The sequence below is a fragment of the Miscanthus floridulus genome, chromosome 19 (assembly GCF_019320115.1).
Source record: "Miscanthus floridulus cultivar M001 chromosome 19, ASM1932011v1, whole genome shotgun sequence".
NCBI lineage: Eukaryota > Viridiplantae > Streptophyta > Magnoliopsida > Poales > Poaceae > Miscanthus > Miscanthus floridulus.
The window spans coordinates 87,285,689-87,304,331 of record NC_089598.1 but is presented as its reverse complement, the minus strand read 5'-3'; the positions used below and the strand labels follow the sequence as shown (position 1 = coordinate 87,304,331).

The 18,643-nt window shown below is 49.2% G+C and overlaps 2 protein-coding genes, 1 long non-coding RNA gene and 2 pseudogenes across 3 annotated transcripts; 3 read left to right on the top strand and 2 right to left on the bottom strand.

The window, feature by feature from the left end:
- The first annotated feature begins 457 nt into the window (after nucleotides 1-457).
- LOC136526320 (uncharacterized) lies at nucleotides 458-2,053 on the top strand. Its single transcript, XM_066519023.1, has one exon. It carries the CDS (start codon nucleotides 458-460, stop codon nucleotides 2,051-2,053), a length of 1,596 nt encoding a protein of 531 aa, XP_066375120.1.
- A 3,061-nt stretch (nucleotides 2,054-5,114) lies between these two features.
- On the top strand, nucleotides 5,115-16,768 carry LOC136529921 (uncharacterized). Its single transcript, XR_010777475.1, has 3 exons — nucleotides 5,115-5,373; nucleotides 5,459-5,594; nucleotides 16,238-16,768. It is a non-coding gene; the product is annotated as an uncharacterized lncRNA (long non-coding RNA).
- On the top strand, nucleotides 6,111-7,484 carry LOC136528614 (uncharacterized; annotated as a pseudogene).
- On the bottom strand, nucleotides 9,738-11,778 carry LOC136528612 (uncharacterized; annotated as a pseudogene).
- Nucleotides 13,598-15,477, bottom strand: LOC136529920 (uncharacterized). Its single transcript, XM_066522969.1, has 5 exons — nucleotides 15,351-15,477; nucleotides 15,158-15,204; nucleotides 14,938-15,070; nucleotides 14,347-14,396; nucleotides 13,598-13,903 (listed from the first exon to the last, which is right to left on the bottom strand). Exons 1-5 carry the CDS (start codon nucleotides 15,475-15,477, stop codon nucleotides 13,598-13,600), a joined length of 663 nt encoding a protein of 220 aa, XP_066379066.1.
- Nucleotides 16,769-18,643: the final 1,875 nt, after the last annotated feature.

The following is an 18,643-nucleotide window of genomic DNA, read 5'->3' as shown; positions in this document are numbered from 1 at the left end:
TCACCTTCTCATCTTCTCCATGACGTCAACCTCCTCTGAGCGCCGGGCTAGGAAGACCAAGGGAGCCACTGAGGGCGAGCTGGGCGACCCCTCTGGCAGGGCTGCGCGCCTGAAGGCAGCAGAGGAGGCGGCGGCGCTGGCTATCGACGCGGCACAGCAGGCTGCAGCAGCCGCGGAGGCGGCGGCCAGGACAGCGCAGGAGCTGCGGGCGGAGATAGCAGCAGAGAAGGGAGATGAGGAGGAGGAGGAGGAAGAAGAAGAGGAGGACCGGAGGAACCGGCGGCCGCGGACTCCGCCGCGGGACAGGCGCCGTTCGTAGTCACCACTGCGTGACCGAAGGCGTCGTGGCGGCGGTCGCTATGAGTCGCCGCAAGGCAGGGTGGTCTACCGCGATTCCGGCAGCGGCACATCATGGCCAATGCTGGACAAGACAAATTATTATGAGTGGAGCCAGACGATGAAGCTCAGGATGCAGGTGCGCGACCTCTGGGAAGCTGTCGAAGGAGGCCCAGTGCAGATTCGCGACGACAGGCGAGCTCTGGAGGTGATCGTCGCTGCTGTGCCCAAGGAGTTGGGGCTCCCGCTCCTCGACAAGGCGACGCCAAAAGAGGCATGGGATGCCATCGCTGCGACTCGTATCGGTGTGGACAGGGTCCGCCGAGCGACGTTGCAGCGACTGCGTCGGGAGTGGGAGAACATTGACGTCAAGCCTGGCGAGCCGGTGGAGGATTTTGCCCTGCGGCTGTCAACTCTGCACCAGCAGCTGGTGCTTCATGGAGACAGGGACATCGATGAGGCGCGTGTCGTGGAAAAGTTTCTGCGCACGGTGCCGACCAAGTACGCGCAGATCGTCGTCGCCATTGAGCAGTTCCTCGACTTCGAGGCGCTCACGCTTGAAGAGGTGACAGGAAGGCTCAAGGCGGTGGATGACCGTGAAGCGCAAGCTGTGACAGAGCCGGTGTCCATCAACGGCAAGCTGCTGTACACTGAGGAGCAGTGGCGTGCGCGTTTGAGGAAGGAGAAGAAAGGCGCAGAAGAAGCTGGCGGTTCTGGTTTCAAGAACCAGCGCGGCGGTGGCGGAGGACGCAGCCGCGGAGGTGGACGCAGACGGGGCAGAGGTGCTGGCCGTGGCGGCAGACGTGGAGAAGGCAATGGCGCCGGCCGTGTTGGCCCCAACACGTGCCTCAACTGCCATCAGGAAGGGCATTGGGCGCGTGAATGTCCCCAGCCGCACCGTGATGGAACAGAGCGCGGCGGCGGGGGAGGAAATCGTGGTGAACGCGGCGGCGGAAACCGTGGAGGAGGCCGTGGCGGCGGTAACCAAGCTGGGCAGCAAGGAGGACATGAAGGGCGTGCCCAGTTTGCTGAGTGTGAGGAAGATGCAGCTCTGTTTCTGTCTCACGGCTTCATTGAGATGGAACAGAGCACGCCGGAGCTCAACTATACAGCGCAGCGCGTTGAGTTCTTTGAGCCACGTGCGCGTGCCTATCTGGGAGCAGATGATGAAGAGATGGCTGGCGGCTGGTACCTTGATTCAGGCGCAACACACCACATGACTGGGCGGCGTGACCTGTTTTCAGACCTGAATACGGACGTTCGAGGCACGGTTCGGTTCGGGGACACGTCCAAGGTGGAAATCAAGGGCGTTGGCTCAATTGTTTTTGAAGCAAAGACTGGTGAGCATCGTGTTCTTCATGGAGTTTATTTCATTCCGGCGTTGAAGAATTCGATCATGAGCCTTGGTCAACTTGATGAGAATGGCTCAAAGGTGGTGATTGATGATGGAGTACTGCGGATTTGGGAACGCAGCAGCGGTCGCCTACTGGCCAAGGTGAGGCGTGGCGCGAACCGGCTGTATGTACTGCATATGAAGACAGCACAGCCAGTGTGTCTTGCTGCGCGCAGGGATGAGGAGGCGTGGCAATGGCATGAGCATTTTGGGCATCTGAATTTTGAGGCCCTGCGGAGGCTTGGCAAGGAGGAAATGGCAAGAGGGATGCCAAAGATCGATCATGTTGAGCAAGTGTGTGACACTTGTGTCACCACCAAATAGAGGAGGCGATCATTTCCTGCTGCAGCAACATATCGTGCTCAGGATCACCTTGAATTGGTGCATGGTGATCTCTGTGGGCCAGTTACACCAGCAACTTCGGCAGGTAATCGCTATATTCTGCTGCTTGTAGATGATGCCACACGATTCATGTGGGCAGTGCTGCTGTCATCTAAGGATGCTGCAGCAGATGCTATCAAGAAGGTGAAGGCTGCTGCAGAGGTGGAGAGTGGGCGTAAACTAAAAGTTCTGCGCACAGATAATGGAGGAGAGTTTACTATTGTAGAATTTGCTGCTTATTGTGCCAATGAAGGAGTCAAAAGGCATTACAGTGCTCCTCATTCACCACAGCAGAATGGCGTGGTGGAGCGTAGAAATCAAACCGTGGTGGCCATGGCACGTGCCTTACTCAAGCAGCGCTAGATGCCAGCCAAGTTTTGGGGGGAGGCAGTGATGACTGCTGTGCATATTCTGAATCGGTCACCAACCAAGGCTCTAGGTGATGTCACTCCCTATGAAGCACGGCATGGCCGAGCACCCACTGTTGGCCATCTGAAGGTGTTTGGTTGTGTGGCATATACTCGCCGTTTGTCTCAGCTCAGGAAACTTGATGATCGTGGTGAAGCTGGAGTATTTATTGGCTATGCTGAAGGAGCCAAAGCCTATCGAGTTTTTGATCCAGCATCTCAGCGTGTACGTGTCAGCCGAGATGTGGTTTTTGATGAAGGAAGAGGTTGGGATTGGACATCACCAGCAGCAGGTACGTCTGGGGCAGCTGGTAGTGATTTTGTGGTGGAATTTCCTTGGGAGGAAGAAGTCCCTGGAGCTGGAGGTTCAGTGCAGTCACACTCATCTCCTCAGCCCCATTCTGCCTCACCTGAAGCTTTCCCAGCAGTAGAATCGGTGCTTGATGCAGGAGAAGAGGTGTCTGAGACATCCAGAACGCCTTCACCACCACCAGCTCCAGCCAGCCCACAAGTGGAGCACGTGACTCCCTTGGAAGATGATGAGGAACGGCTGGACACTTATCACAACGACGAGCAGCTGCGCTATCGTACCATAGATGGCATATTGGGCGGGGAACAGGAAGTTCCGTCGCCGGCGCAGCGCTTGTTCGCAGAGCTCCACCTCACCCACTCTGGGGAACCCATTTCTTATGTAGAGGCAAAAGATGATCCTGCATGGCAGGCAGCAATGAAAGAGGAGCTGCGCGCTGTTGAGCGCAATGGCACCTGGGAGCTTGTGTCTCCCCGAGCTGGCCATCGGCCAATTTCTCTAAAATGGGTCTACAAGCTGAAGAAAGATGAGAAAGGAGATGTGATCAAGCACAAGGCTCGGCTTGTTGCTCGTGGGTTTGTGCAACAAGAGGGTGTTGATTATGAGGATGTGTTTGCTCCTGTTGCGCGCATAGAATCAGTGAGACTGCTGCTTGCTCTAGCTGCCTAGGAAGGATGGACTGTTCATCATATGGATGTCAAGTCAGCTTTTCTAAATGGAGAGCTCAAGGAAGAAGTATATGTCCAGCAGCCACCTGGGTTTGCTATTCCTGGGGAAAAAAGCAAGGTATATCGCCTGCACAAAGCTTTGTATGGGCTGAAGCAGGCACCCAGGGCGTGGAACGCTAAGTTGGACTCTACTCTGAAGGAAATGGGGTTCAAACAGAGCAAACATGAAGCAGCAATTTACAGGAAAGGTTCAGAGGGCTCAGTGTTGCTGGTTGGGGTCTATGTTGATGATCTGATCATCACTGGAGCAGTCAAAGATGAAGTAAAGGCTTTCAAGGAAAGGATGAAATCCACCTTTGAGATGAGTGACTTGGGTTTGCTCAGTTTCTACCTTGGCATTGAAGTGCAGCAAGACAAGAATGGGACCACCATGAGGCAGACTCACTATGCCAAGAAAATCCTAGAACTGGGAGGCATGTCTGATTGCAATCCAGCAGCTACACCAATGGAAGAGCGCCTGAAGCTCAGCAAGCATAGCACTGCCAAGGAGGTGGATCCAACTCAGTATAGGAGGCTGGTTGGAAGCTTGAGATACCTGGTTCATACCAGGCCTGATTTGGCTTTCTCAGTGGGCTATGTGAGCAGATTCTTGGAGAAACCAACCACTGAGCACCAGCAAGCAGTCAAGAGGGTGCTGAGGTACTTGGCTGGAACATTGGACTATGGTCTGCAGTTCAAAAGAGCCCCAAATTCTGCTAGGTTTGTGGGCTACTGTGATTCAGACCTAGCCGGTGATATTGACTCTAGCAAAAGCACAACAGGTTGTCTGTTCTTTTTTGGCAACAGCTTGGTCAGCTGGCAATCTATCAAGCAGAGGGTGGTGGCTTTGTCTAGTTGTGAGGCTGAATATGTGGCTATGACTTCAGCAGCAACACAAGCCCTGTGGCTGTTAAGATTGTTGGCTGATTTGTTGGGAAGAAAGGTGGAGACTGTGGAACTGAGGGTTGACAACAAGTCTGCAATTGCACTTGCTAAGAACCCTGTCTTCCATGACAGGAGCAAACATATCAGAGTTAAGCAACATTTTATCAGGGATTGTATTGAAGAAGGCAGCATCAGGACTGAGTACATCCCTACAGCTGATCAATTGGCAGACATTCTCACTAAGGCTTTGGACAAGGCCAAGCTTGAAGATATGAGAAGCAGAATTGGCATCAAGCAGATCAAGAAGGGTTGAAGCAGGTCTTAGGGGGAGAACTGTAGCTGTAAGCCCTGCTTCCCAGGCACATTTAGTGTATTTAAGTTTTTAGTTAATCTATGTCATTAAGTCCTTGGGTAGCTCAAGAGTTGTGCGGGTACCCAGGCAGCTATTCTGTCTAGTTAAAGCTCTAGTGAGCTGTATGTAATCAATGCAGTACTTATCCTCTATATATTGCAATGCAGTCGCCTGGGAGAGTAGCCCTGGCTGATTATTTCTCTGTTACCTCCAACAGAAGTTCTGAAAATTTGATGGACGGAAGCACATTACCATGATTAATTGATAGTATTAACTCATGTTTCTCTCAAAGAAACAAAAAAGAAATGTTCTTGTGCATTTATCTGTAGTGGGATGTAATTTCCTTTCTGCACTTTTGATTATTATCATGGTACTTTGCTTACCAAGATTTTACCCTCTTTTTCATGATATCAAACCATCAAGAAACCAAGCTACTTATGCAAAAAATAATGTTGAAGCAATAGATCCTGTGCCTTTCATTTTGATAAATTTGTGTTTCTCTCCTGCATATAAATATATGAGTCCTGGGTTCAAATTAGCCTCGTCACAAAATATATATGAGTCCTGGGTTCAAATCAGCCTCATCACAAAAATAAGCAAGGGTAAGGCTGCCTAAAAATTCCCTTTATCCTTTTTATTTACATATATGAGTGATAATATCGTCTGAAACTCAAGTTCATTTGACAGATAAGAATTGCAAGCCCTGCTGGATTGACTCGCTGGTTGTAACGTAAATACAGTGGTAGTTTCTGGGTTATAAGTTCCTAACTGGATCAGGCAGTAAACATATGTCGTATTTTTTGTCTACAAGACTTGGGCAAAGGTAGTTTTCTCCTACATACTCTTTATTTAGTCTCTAATCTAAATCATGAACTAATTACTTTATTCATAAGATGTTGCTTGTGATCTATTCATAAAATGGTTACTGTGGGCCTGACTATGCATTTATATCTCTTAAGGCTGGGTTTCAAGATTTTGATAGCTTCATATAGTATTTGGCGCACTGGAGAAAAACCACCATAGATAAGTATGAACGGGGGCGCATTATTCCTTGTTACACACTGTTAGGAAATAGAATATCCCCTGCTAATTATGGATATCACAACCATAATTAGCAGCTGTAAATCAGGGATCAGTTGCTATAGTTAGCAGATGTAAATAAGGGAGATTACCCCCTGCCTTGTAAAGCAAGGCCAGCCGGCCATATAATAGAAGGCGCCCCCTCACATTGAGGTGTGGCCAATTGCCCCAAACTCTATTCTTTTACATGGTATCAGAGCACCGGGCCTTGATCTGATTTCCCACCTCCCACGCCGCCTCTCCTCCTTCTCTTCCCGTGGGAACTGCCTCAGACCTCACCTCTGCCACCAGCGGCACCCTAGGGGCTACTTCTGCCCCGACCATCTGCCCCTTCACCACTATCAATGTCAAGCTGCACGTCCCCATGGTCCTCGAGTTGAAGCCCTCCAACTTCACCAAGTGGTCGATGGCTTTCCGCGCCATGTGCGGGAAGTTTGGCCTGCTGCAACACCTCGACACCGCCTCCCCTGTGCGCCCCACCGACGAAGCATGGCAGTAGGCTGACTTCTGCGTCCGCGGATGGATGTACAACACCGCCTCCGACTCAATCCTCAACCTCGCCATGACCAACACTCAGCAGACGGCATGCGCACTGTGGCAGGCCATCGACGACGTGTTCCAGGCGAACAAAGCTCCTCGTGCCATCTTCCTCAATCACGAGTTCCACTCGATGATTCAAGGGGATTCCTCCATCGACGACTACTGCGTCCGCATGAAGGCGAAGGCCAACGAACTGCGTGACGTTGGCTAGACCGTCCTCGAGAGCACCCTCGTCCTCAACCTTCTGCGCGGCCTCAACGAGGTCTACTCTACGATCGCCGACAACATCGCCGGGCAACAGCCCCTCACCTTCTCCTCCGCTCGCCATCAGCTTCTCCTCAAGGAACTGCGGCTACAGAATGACGAGAAGGTACGTGCTGCCTTGGCGCTCTTCACTGCTGCCTCCTTTCCTGCTGGTGGCCAGCAGTAGCAGCAGCAGGACAACCGGCACCCCAACAGCAAGAAGGGCGGCCAGCAGCCCTCCACCTCTGGCGGCCGCAACCCCAACCGGCGCCTACCCTGGGGCTTTAACCCCTGGACTGGCGAACGCGTGGCTCTTGGTGAGCGGGTCACCCCTCCTGGACAACGCCGCCATAGTAGCTTTGGCGGGTCTGGTGGCCCCAACGCCCAGTCTGGGCGCCAGCAGGGCCTCCTCGGGCCTGCTCCCTAGGCACACAGCCTTCGCTCCTGCGGCAACCTCCGGCAACTCCAGCAGCTCCACCTGGGATGCAGCCGGCCTCATCGCCACCCTACAGGCCATGAACATGCAGGGCAACTCACCCTGGGTCATCGATTCCGGCGCCTCAACACATATGACGTCCTCGGATGGTATGATTACCCAGCACCTACCCCCTTCCATCTCAATAACAGTAGGTAATGGCACTACCATTCCAGTCACATCTAGAGGTCACTCCGTCCTACCCACTCCCACATCTAATTTTATTCTTAAAAATATCTTTGTCGCACCATCTATAGTTCGTAACCTGCTCTCTGTTCGTCAATTCACTCGCGACAATAGCTGTTCATTTGAATTTGACGCTCATGGTTTTTCTATCAAGGATCTTCGAACGGGACGCGTGACTCTTCGCTGTAACAGCGACGGGGACCTCTACACCATGCCCGTCTCCACCCCTGTCGCCCTCTTGGCTGCTTCGTCGACCCTATGGCATCAACGTCTCGGTCATCCAGCACCTGCTGCCTTAGCGCACCTTCATAAAATTCATGTTGTTGCCTGTAAAACAGTAGATCGCTCCATCTGCCATTCATGTCAGTTAGGCAAGCACACACGTCTACCTTTCAGTTCTTCGCATTCCACAACTCATGCGCCCTTTGAACTCATTCACTGTGATGTATGGACATCACCTATCAACAGTCTGTCTGGTTTTTCCTACTATTTGGTGTGTCTAGATGATTACAGTCATTTTTGTTGGGTTTTTCCTCTCCGCAAAAAAGTCTGATGTTCACCAACATTTAGTTGAGCTCGCTGCCCTCGCCCAAACTCAGTTCAGCCTACCTATCAAATGTGTTCAGGCCGATAATGGCACTGAATTCCTTAACACCACCACCACCCAATTCCTTGCCGCTCGCGGCACTGACCTCCGCCTCTCCTGCCCCTACACATCCCCCCAAAACGGCAAGGCCGAACGTATAATCCGCACCCTTAATAATTCCGTTCGCACCATGCTCCTCCATGCCTCCCTGCCACCCACCTACTGGGCCGAGGCCCTCCTGACAGCATGCTACCTACTTAACCGACGTCCATCCTCCTCCATCCAGCATGACGTTCCCTTCACTCGCCTGCATAAACAGCCACCCACCTACAACCATATGCGTGTCTTTGGGTGCCTCTGTTACCCAAATCTGCAGGCCACTTCCAAACACAAGCTCGCACCTCGCTCCGCGGCATGCGTCTTCCTTGGATATCCACCCTCTCACAAAGGGTACCGCTACCTCGACCTCTCGACCCGTCGCATAATCATCTCCCGTCATGTCATCTTCGACGAGTCCACGTTTCCCTTTACAGCAACCCCAGACGCCCCATCCCCCACCTCCCTAGATTTCCTCTTAGACGACGATATGGTTTCGGTGCCCTGTCCTACTGTTATTGCAGGTGGAACTCCTCCCTCGACGCCCGTGGTCGCTCCATCCATCTCGGATGTCGAGCAGCCGCACACCGATGCCGCACCTACATCACCAGCAGCCGGATCAGCTTCTCCGGCACCGGGCGGGCGCCCTCCTGTGGTTCCCTTTCCACGGGTCTACGTCCGATGCCCCCACGTGGCGTCCGCCCCTGCCCCGTCACCGGCTACCCCGGCGCCTCCAGTTGCGCCGGCACCACCTCTGGTTGCGCCGGCGCCACCCGCGCCTTCGACAACACCACCACCGCCACCTCTGCCGCGAGTCACACGCACCATGACTGGTGTCATCCCTCGCGTCAGCTATGAAGGGCTGACGGCCACATCATCCTCGACCTCGCCTCTCCCGACGAACTATTGCAGCGCGTTGGCCGATGCCAACTGGCGCGCAGCGATGACGGATGAGTACCAGGCTCTTGTCAACAACAACACCTGGCAACTCGTCCCGCGTCCCCCCGGTGCCAACATCGTGACGGGAAAATGGCTCTTCCGACACAAGTTCCACGCCGATGGATCTCTTGCCCGCCACAAGGCTCACTGGGTGGTCCACGGCTTCTCTCAGCGCGCGGGCATCGACTACGATGAGACCTTCAGCCCGGTGGTCAAACTGGCCACCATTCGGACCGTCCTCAGCATCGCCGCATCTCGCGCCTGGCCGATCCACCAGTTGGACGTGAAGAATGCTTTCCTTCACGGTCATCTCGAGGAGACTGTCTACTACTAGCAGCCACCAGGCTTCGTCGACCCTAGCGCCCCCGACAGCGTCTGCCTCCTGCAGAAGTCCTTATACGGACTGAAGCAGGCTCCGCAGGCCTGGCACCAGCACTTCTCCACTAAATTGCACGGATACGCGGATACGGATACCGGTACGCGATACGGCGATACTCCGATACGCCATTTTCCCCAAAATGCATATACGGGGATATGGCAATATATATAAAGAATAAAAAATAAAACATACCATAAATATTACATAACATAACATGGTTCAGGGCATAACGTTCAATAGTTCAAGGCATAACGTTCAGGCCATCAAGCCATAATTCAAACTTAGGTATGACACACACACACATAACATAGCAACTAGATTAAGGACACGACATGATGAAATGATAAAACGATAACTGATAAAGTGATGAAATGATGATGCATGAACAGTAGCTGGCCATGGCAAACTGGCAATCATCCATCAATCCATCGATCCAACATCTTCAGTCAGACCCAGCAGCAGCACCAGAGCTTTCAGTTATTTCTAGCGCCCCAAGATCTTCTAGAACTCTTTCAAGGTCTGGTTCATCAAGTGATAGATCAGCATGCTCAAGAAAATCAGCACCACCCTCAAAATCAACCTCAAAAGTATCAGCTCCAATATCCCACATTGCTGATGGACCATGGTGGTATTCTTCAGTTTTCCTTGAAAGAAGGCGCAAGTTCTGGTGTGTGAAAACTAAATCCTCAGCACGGCCAGGATTCAGCCTACAAAAGCAATTTGCAACCAGGAATCAAACTTCATGCAGGCAGCAAAAAATAAGGCAATTAAGAAAATGACAATACGAGGTAGAATTAGAACCTGTTTCTCATTTCTGAAATTTCCTCATCATTGTGAGGGGCTACTCGGTTTGGAACCTCACTGATCCATGCTTCAGTGTAGTACTTGGAATTTAGTGAGTGTGCTAAGCAGTGCAAGGGGGTGTTACTTTTTGCCCATCGACTCACCAAGATGTCTAGCACAGCTGAGAAGAAGGCAGCTTCTTCATGTGGTTCTAGCCCTTCATGATGATAGATCACAGCCTTCACCTTCTCTATCATTGTATCCCACATTTCATATATCAAATGCAGGCATGGCTTGTCAGTATCAGCTGCCCGTATCATAGAATAGATAGGTTCAGTGAAACTGAGGAAGTAGCGCACCTTATCCCACCACACATCATTCACAATCTTGTCTTTGACAAATTGGGCCTGACCTGAATTATCATCCCTGTAGGCAGACCACTTGTCACTCACTACCATCACTGAAAGAGCATCTTTTATAGCAACAAACCTCTTCAACATCACAATGGCAGAGGCAAATCTTGTCTCAGCAATGGCAAGGAATTTCAGCTTGCTATGCTCATTGAACATAAACAGCCTCATAGAGTGATTCATGATGTAATTCTTTATCATGCTGGCATCTGCAATAACCTCGCTGATCCACTGGAATTCATCATGAAGCTCATCCTCAACGTCCCTAGGAGCACAAATGTTCTTCAAGGCAAGGTTCAAAGTATGCACAACACATGGGGTCCAGAAAATATGAGGGTGCTTCTGCTCAACAATGATACCAGCAGCTCTGCAATTGGAAGCATTATCAGTGATCACTTGCACAACATTTTGTGCCCCAACCTCATCAATTACAGCTAGCATCTTCTCTGAAATGTAATCCTTGGTCTTGGATATTCCTTCAGTGTTGATTCCTCTAAGAAACATTGGACCATCTTCTGTTACAGCCAAGAAATTCAAGAGTGGACGCCTTTGAGCATCTGACCATCCATCTTATACAATACTCACACCTTTAGAGCTCCATGTCGCCTTGATGGGCTACAGCATTCTCTCGACATGTGTCTTCTCTTGCACAAGAAGAGTTGTTCTCAGCTTGTTGTAGCTTGGAGGGACATATCCTCCAATTGGCCGATTGGCAGCAAACATGAAAGCCTTCCTAAAATATGGGTTACGTGCAAGATTAAATGGTAGGCCTGCTGTATAAAACATTCTAGCTATCAGTTCATCAAGCTGGCTACGGACTTCTTGATTGAAGCTAGATTCAATAACTGAGACACCCTTCCTCTTTCTCATCTTCTCGTTGCCCTCAGTAGGAAGTGGAATATCTCTAGGCATGGTCCTGGCAACAGCAGCATTGGCAGCAGCAACTTCAGCTTGCAGTTGTTTAAGAACATGTACAGTCACCACTCGACAAAACTTTACCCCAAAACCAGAAATCTTTAACAGATGTGCTTTAACTCTAGAGTAGCTTCCTTGAAAATGATGGTCACAAAGTCTACATCTCATCTTTGAGTTGCCCTCCTGACCCTTTCCAATTCTCTCAATTAACTCAACATACCTCCACAGTGTCTTCTTAGCATCATCATCTGAAGGTGGAGGAGTCACACCAGCAGCAGCTAAGACCTGACTTGCAATAGCAGGGTTGTTGGCGACAGGAAATCCTCCACTTTCAGAACCATCAGTAGATGCAGAAGCATTCGAAGAAGTCGCCATTGGATCTAATAACAAGAGGAGAATCAGACAAGGAGCAGGGAGATAGCTAAGAAGTGAAGGGAAGGACCAGATTAGAGAAGAGAAGAAAAAACGGACTCACCGTAGAAGGGGAAGGAGCCGCGGCCGCCGATGGCGTGTGGAGGTGGCAGGGGCTTGAGGACGTGGTCCAGGGAGAGAAGACACAGGCGGAGAGCTGGAGAACGAAGGGGCGGCCGAGCGGCGGCGGTCGAGCAGCGCTGCTGCCGCAGATCTACGGCATGCTGCACGCCTGCTTCAGAGGAGCGTGTGTGCAGCGGCGGTGGCTGCTGTGGCCGCACGAAAAGGGATTACGGAGGGGCATAGCTGAGCGGACAACTTTTATACGAACCGAACGAGTGGTTTTAAGGGTTATCAGGTATCCTATAGGTATCGGCAAGGTATCCCAGGAGTATCCGCATATTTTTATTATTTGAAAATTGTGTTAATTTCCGATACGTCCGGGATACGTATCCGGCAGTATCCGTGCAGTATCCGTATCTGATACGGTATCCGATACCGGTACGTGAGTTTTGCGAAGTATCCGCGTTTCTTAGCTTCTCCACCTTCGTCCGGCAGCTCGGCTTTGTCGCCTCCGCCTCCGACGCGTCCCTCTTTGTTCTCCAAGAGGGGACGCACCTCGCCTACCTACTGCTGTACGTCGACGACATCGTCCTCACCGCCTCATCCACAGCTCTCCTTCAGTGCATCACGGCCCAGCTGAGCTCTGAATTCGCCATGACGGATCTTGGCAAGCTTCATCACTTCCTCGGCATCGCTGTCACACGCTCCTCCGACGGCCTATTCCTGTCTCAGCACCAGTACGCCGTCGATCTCCTTCAGCGTGCGGGCATGGCTGAGTGTCATCCTACGGCGACACCTGTTGACACTCAGGCCAAGCTCTCCGCCCATAACGGGGAACTCCTGTCAGAGAAGGACGCCTCCGAGTATAGGAGCCTGGCTGGGGCGCTCCAGTACTACACTCTGACTCGTCCTGAGCTGGCTTATGCTGTCCAGCAGGTGTGTCTCTTCATGCACGCTCCCCGAGAGCCGCACCGTGCGCTGATCAAACGCATCCTGCGCTATGTGAAGGGCACCCTCTCCTCGGGTCTACACATCGGCGTCGGGCCCGTTGACAAGCTGACGGCTTACTCCGACGCCGACTGGGCAGGCTGTCCTGACTCCCGAATGCTGTTGGCTCCGACAGCTCCTCCAGGAGCTCCACCTACAGCTACCCTCTGCCACTGTTGTCTTCTGTGACAATGTCAGCGCCATCTACATGACGGCCAATCCCGTCCGCCACAAGCGAACGAAGCACATCGAGATCGACATACACTTCGTCCGCGAGAAGGTGGCCCTTGGTGCGATTCGGGTACTCCATGTGCCCTCTTCTCATCAGTTCGCCGACATCATAACTAAAGGGCTTCCGACGGCATTGTTTCTAGACTTTCGATCCAGTCTTTGCGTCCGGGAGCCTCCCGCTGCGACTGCGGGCGGGTGTTAGGAAATAGAATATCCCCTGCTAATTATGGATATCACAGCCATAATTAGCAGCTGTAAATCAGGGATCAGTTGCTATAGTTAGTAGATGTAAATCAGGGAGATTACCCCCTGCCTTGTAAAGCAAGGCCAGCCGGCCATATAATAGAAGGCGCCCCCTCACATTGAGGTGTGGCCAATTGCCCCAAACTCTATTCTTTTACACACACGATGAAGTAAAACAGCAGTACATCATACTGGCTCATCATTAGAGCATTAAGTTAGGTTACAAGACTAGGATTTGGCATAAGCATCTTATCCGTTCTCAGTTGTGAACAGGTTTCCTCTTATGGGGAGAGGCATGGTAATCCTTGTTAAGAAATTTTAGAACTTCATCACTGGCCTCTAGCATTTTCTCCTTCCAATCCTCATTAATTTTATATAAGGTTCTGTGAACTACTGAATCCCTCAGTTCTTTTTTGGAGCCTGCATTTGAATTCCTGGAGTGCTTCGATGGCAATGTTCTTAGACGTTGAGGATTTGGAATGCTCAGTGCTATCACTGATGTACTTCCTTCTAGTTTAACTCTGTTCCTGGATGGTCCTGCCTTCATCCGGGGCCTACTACTATCCTGAGACATTTCACTAGGAAATTAGTAGTGGCTTATACCACTAATAAGGAAATGCAAGGAAAATAAAAAGATAAACAGTGGTAATTGCTATTATGACTTTCTGGGACAGGTTTATATTCAAAAGGGATGTTCGTGTACTGGAAAAATATTAGTCTGGTATAGAGTAGTGTGCAGTGTGCACATGTATGTGGCCATGTGGTACCTCAAACTTACTCTCCCATTTTACCATTTGACAATATTTTGTAGACCTTTGACATATCTGAAATGTACACATGTTCATGTTTATTTATTTCTGGTATGCACACTCTGATATCAGCATTAAAAGTATGAAGTTGCAGTTTTAATTTCACCATTTTCACGTGACTACTATAAAAATTAAATTCATTCCATCTTTTGACCCAAAAAACATGTTGATGTAATGTTGGTAAGGAGGAAGAGATCACCTTTATGTTTGACGGCACACGTGAATTAGTTGAGTAATTCTTATTTTCTCCTGCATTAAGAATGTAAAGATATTCAAACTGAACAGAAAATGGAAATGTAGTAGTTCATTGTTATTTTTCTTGGGATTTTCTTCCTTTGTTTGTTAGATTTTTTTGTCAAACTTTTAACATCTAGAAAATTGAAAGTTACAAGTCTATCTTGAGTAAAATGGTGCATAAATGCTGAACTTTTTCCCAAAAGAAATGTAACATAAGTATCATGATTCACGACATAGGAAAATGACCATTTATTTTTTTAGTTATAACTAAACACATGTATCTAACAAGAAGGAAAAGCCTTATTTGACATATAGGATGGCAAACCAAAAGAGAAATGGAAGGAAAACAAGCTAGTTATAGTTACTTGGCTATATCCTATCTACTTCTAGTTGTTCTTGGGAGGGTGTTTCCGGGGTGAACGGTAATCAGCAGTGAAGGGAATGTGGCCATCAAAGTAAACCTTTGGTGGAGGTTTTCTACTTCTAAAGTTACAGTTCATACTCAAATCCTTCCCTCCTCCATGCCTGCATTTTCCAACAGAATGTTTTGCACCTGAGCTTGTTCTGCTTCCAGAATTCTTTGTTTCCTTCTGCTCCATGACTGCATCTCCAAAAGCCAACCTTCGACCTGTCAATACATCGCTTCTGACTTCCTCATCTGTCCTGATCTTGTCAACGCTGAGTTCCTGCATTCGACACATCATTAGTTTCTGTAGCCAGAGGATGAGTCCTGGCTACATAATTTATTACTTGATAGTGCTTCAGATTCTTACCAGCTTGATTTCTGCTCCTCCCTTGCCGCCAGTTACTGACAGTAATTCTGAAAACAGGCGGAAGGTGTATCAGTTCATCAAACATGCATGCTTAAACTGAGAAGGGAATGAGCTGGGAAGTCTTAGAGATACTAGAAGAATAAGGTTAAAAGTAGGCAGAGCTGCAAATGCAGGAGAGATGATTATGTCTAACCTCTATGTGCAATGGCGACGAAGGGGCCAAGGGTGGCCGAGAGGATGGCCAGCCCAAGCAAGAAGCTTATACAGTTTAACGGCTGCATAACTAACTGTTTAACCCTGCTTTTAGGTATGTCTGTCATTTAACTAGCAGAAATGGAAGGAGAAAGCAGAACAAAGGAAGGGTAGTTTTATAGGCCTTCAGAGACATGGGCACTCCATTGGTCAAAGTAGAGTTGCGATATCTCCTATATTCATTGAATGCTGCACCTGTACTTTTAATCCATATACAATTAGCTAGGTCCTCGGCAGTTTCTTATTGGCTTAAGTATATTCATGTGCCTGGGAGATCTCAAAGTTTGTCCATTTCCATTTGCCAAGCAGTAGGAGTAGTTTCCAAGGATCTCATGCACAGTAAAAGTGCTTCAAGGATCGGCAAATTACTTGAGATGGAAGATTTTGAGTGCATTGGGCCTTATGCCGCGGTGCTGCCAATGCATCGTAGTGAGGAAGAAGAGGCAAACTTTAGTGGCCAACTAGAAAGGTATTCAGTAAACAAGGCCAGAACCTAGAGTTTCACCTCCCGTTGATCTTAAGCAATGCTCTCGGTGCCCCCACATGTATCGTAAACCGTATTGAATCGTCAGACTCCTAGGTCTAGGTGATAGTAACTTGACAACTGTGGTAGTGAATTGGTGGGTGTGTGAAACAGCCACCCTCAGCACGCAATGTCAAACCTTGTGTTTGGCCACCATTGTCGGTAGCATTGAATCGGGTAACTTGGGAGACTGAAGGCATGGAGAATCTTTTCAGCTGGTTGAATTTGGTCTGTTTCTTTTCGCGGGGTTACACTCACTTGATTCGAGCATAGACTAACCATCCATATGGTTTTCCTCTTTTCAGGTGTTGGCCATGGCAAGTGGCCTGGAAAAGCATGACCAGGATGCCAGCTTGGGTTTTGGTTCTGCTGCTGGATTGTACGGGTTGGGAAACAGGTCCTAGGCTTCTCTGCACCTGGTGTCAAGATTCATACTACATTCATACGGCCATACTGTACCTGGAGAGACAGTCAACACGATCTTCTGGGACTCGAGTCGTACCAGCTGCGTGCCAATGTCTCGGCACTGCGTTTGCCTATTCCGTTCATCTCAAGTGAAATGATTCAGATCACCGCACTGCGTAGTTCATTTTTGTCCACTGACCGAGGTCGTCGGTAATCTGTTCTTCGGATGTTGGGGGATTTGCTCGTCATACGGTATTTGTGGTAGAATCATTGAGCTGAACGAATTTCCCCTCTAGACACTATGGCCTGAAGCCCTGAACAACCCTAAATTTGGGCCTTCCATTGAGATGCGTAACTGTTGGTAGATTTGAAGCTTCCAGTAACAGAAGTTCCTGAACCATTACTGAGGACGACAGCCTGTTCGGTTTCAGCTTATTCGCTCGTATGTAGCTTATAATCCACGGCTTAAACAGTGTTTTTCTCTCATATCAAACCAGCCAGCAGTACTTTCAGCCATGACTTATAAGCCAATTCAGCCGAAACGAACAGGCTCAGCGAGTTGGCACTTGGCAGAAATACTGAAGGGACCACCGAACCATAATGGGTTCGCAACCGTGTACGCTGGCTGTTGCTAAATTGGAGAAGTGAACACATTGTTGCCAGCTTAAGTTGTTGGAAAAGGCGGATAGTTCACCTACTTCATATGTCTGAATTTAAATTAAGTCAAACTATGCTAAGTTTGAATAAAATATGTAGAGAGAGGTATTAATTGACACCTCCTACATCAAAGATGTAAATTATGAAAATATGTTTCATCATATATTCAACAATGCTAATTGGATGTCGTAAATATTATCGTTCTTTTTTTATAGATTTGGTTAAACTTAGCATAATTTTACTTGGAACAAACTCAGATTTCTTATATTATAGAATGGAGAGTTTATTTTAACACCCACTCTCACGTGGAGGTGATTTTACGCCTTACACGTACAATAGGAGCAAGCAACTTTTTTTATTGCACCAACCACCTTTTGCTCTTAAAAGTTGTATGCACAAGCACTAATCGATTGCACCTAAAGGCTTTAGGTGATGGAAAGACATACAATCATTTATACTTCTCATATAGCGTTTCAGGTGATGAGAAAGTCAGTCCTCTCATTTTCTGGGTGAGGCGATAAAAGTAATACTCGAACGTCAATCGTTAGGAAGGTTATAAGTAGACTTTGTTCTAATAAGATGTGTCCTTTTTTTTCTCTATGTAAAAGTTGAGCTCTATGTTAAAATTTTGTACAGTAATAGTGGATACGATAACTTATGTTAAAATTACATTATAAATCATTATCATTATTTTTTATACAATCTTGTATCTCTAGGGTTATTTTATTATAAGATGTTCAAAAATTCATAAAACTTTGACCTTAGTTATGATATCAATAAAAAAATTAACTTAGAACTCAACTTGTAAATGAAAAACAATTATTAAGAGTAGAATGAACTAACTAAAATATTTGGTGGGAGAAAACCGATAAAAAAAATCAGTTAAAAGGCACAGGGCGTTACTTGGGTGAGTAATTTGATCTTTTTTCCCCATATGAGAAAAATTCTTACATGGAAGGAACGGTGAAAATCGGCAGGAGCAAACGTTCTCAGCTATGAGCTCTCGGGCAGAACACCGGTGCCATCGCGCTGCAAGCGTGAACAGCGTTTCGACGCGCGGGATGGTCGACACGACACGCAGGCTGCCGCCGCTTTGGGCGACGCCGTGGACCGCGCGCGGTGCACCTGCCGCGGCGGGGCCGGCTACGAGGTCCGATCTGGGTCCACCCGACAGAGCCGGCAATGGAGGAAAACCGAGGGAGAGAGAGCGCCGGCCATCGGTAGTGCCGCCGGGCGAACGTGCGCCGGGGCCTCGGGCGCCGCCGGACGCATCATTCGCATTAATTTGACTGGGGAGGCGGCGTCGAAGGACTAGAGCGAGGGAGGGGGACTGGGGATGCGGAGCACGAGGGCGTGCGCTCCGTCGCTCGCTCCGATCGCGGCGGCAGGCAGCGACACATTTTCCTCCTCGCGGCAGCCGCAGCTCGAATCGAGGGTTGTACTTGTACCAGTCCGAGTGAGTTCCAAGGTTATGCTGGCAATAGCACTTGACTACGCATATTTGATACACATTCACATATTCACAATGAGGGTAAATAAAAGGACATGGGCAGCGAGATTCTGAAGCAACAATTTCGCCTCTTCCATCGATAGATTTTAGAGAGAGCATTTATAACAAGTAAGCCTTGCTCAATCCTAACATTTTTTAT

Bases quoted from the DNA above. Each gene is read 5' to 3' on its own strand.
- LOC136526320 (XM_066519023.1), top strand. From the start codon at position 458: ATGAAGCTCAGGATGCAGGTGCGCGACCTCTGGGAAGCTGTCGAAGGA.
- LOC136529920 (XM_066522969.1), bottom strand. From the start codon at position 15,477: ATGACAGACATACCTAAAAGCAGGGTTAAACAGTTAGTTATGCAGCCG. The intron at 15,205-15,350 runs GTTAGACATAAT...GCCTGTTTTCAG, and splicing joins CGTCGCCATTGCACATAGAG to AATTACTGTCAGTAACTGGC. The intron at 15,071-15,157 runs GTAAGAATCTGA...TGTCGAATGCAG, and splicing joins GAGGAGCAGAAATCAAGCTG to GAACTCAGCGTTGACAAGAT.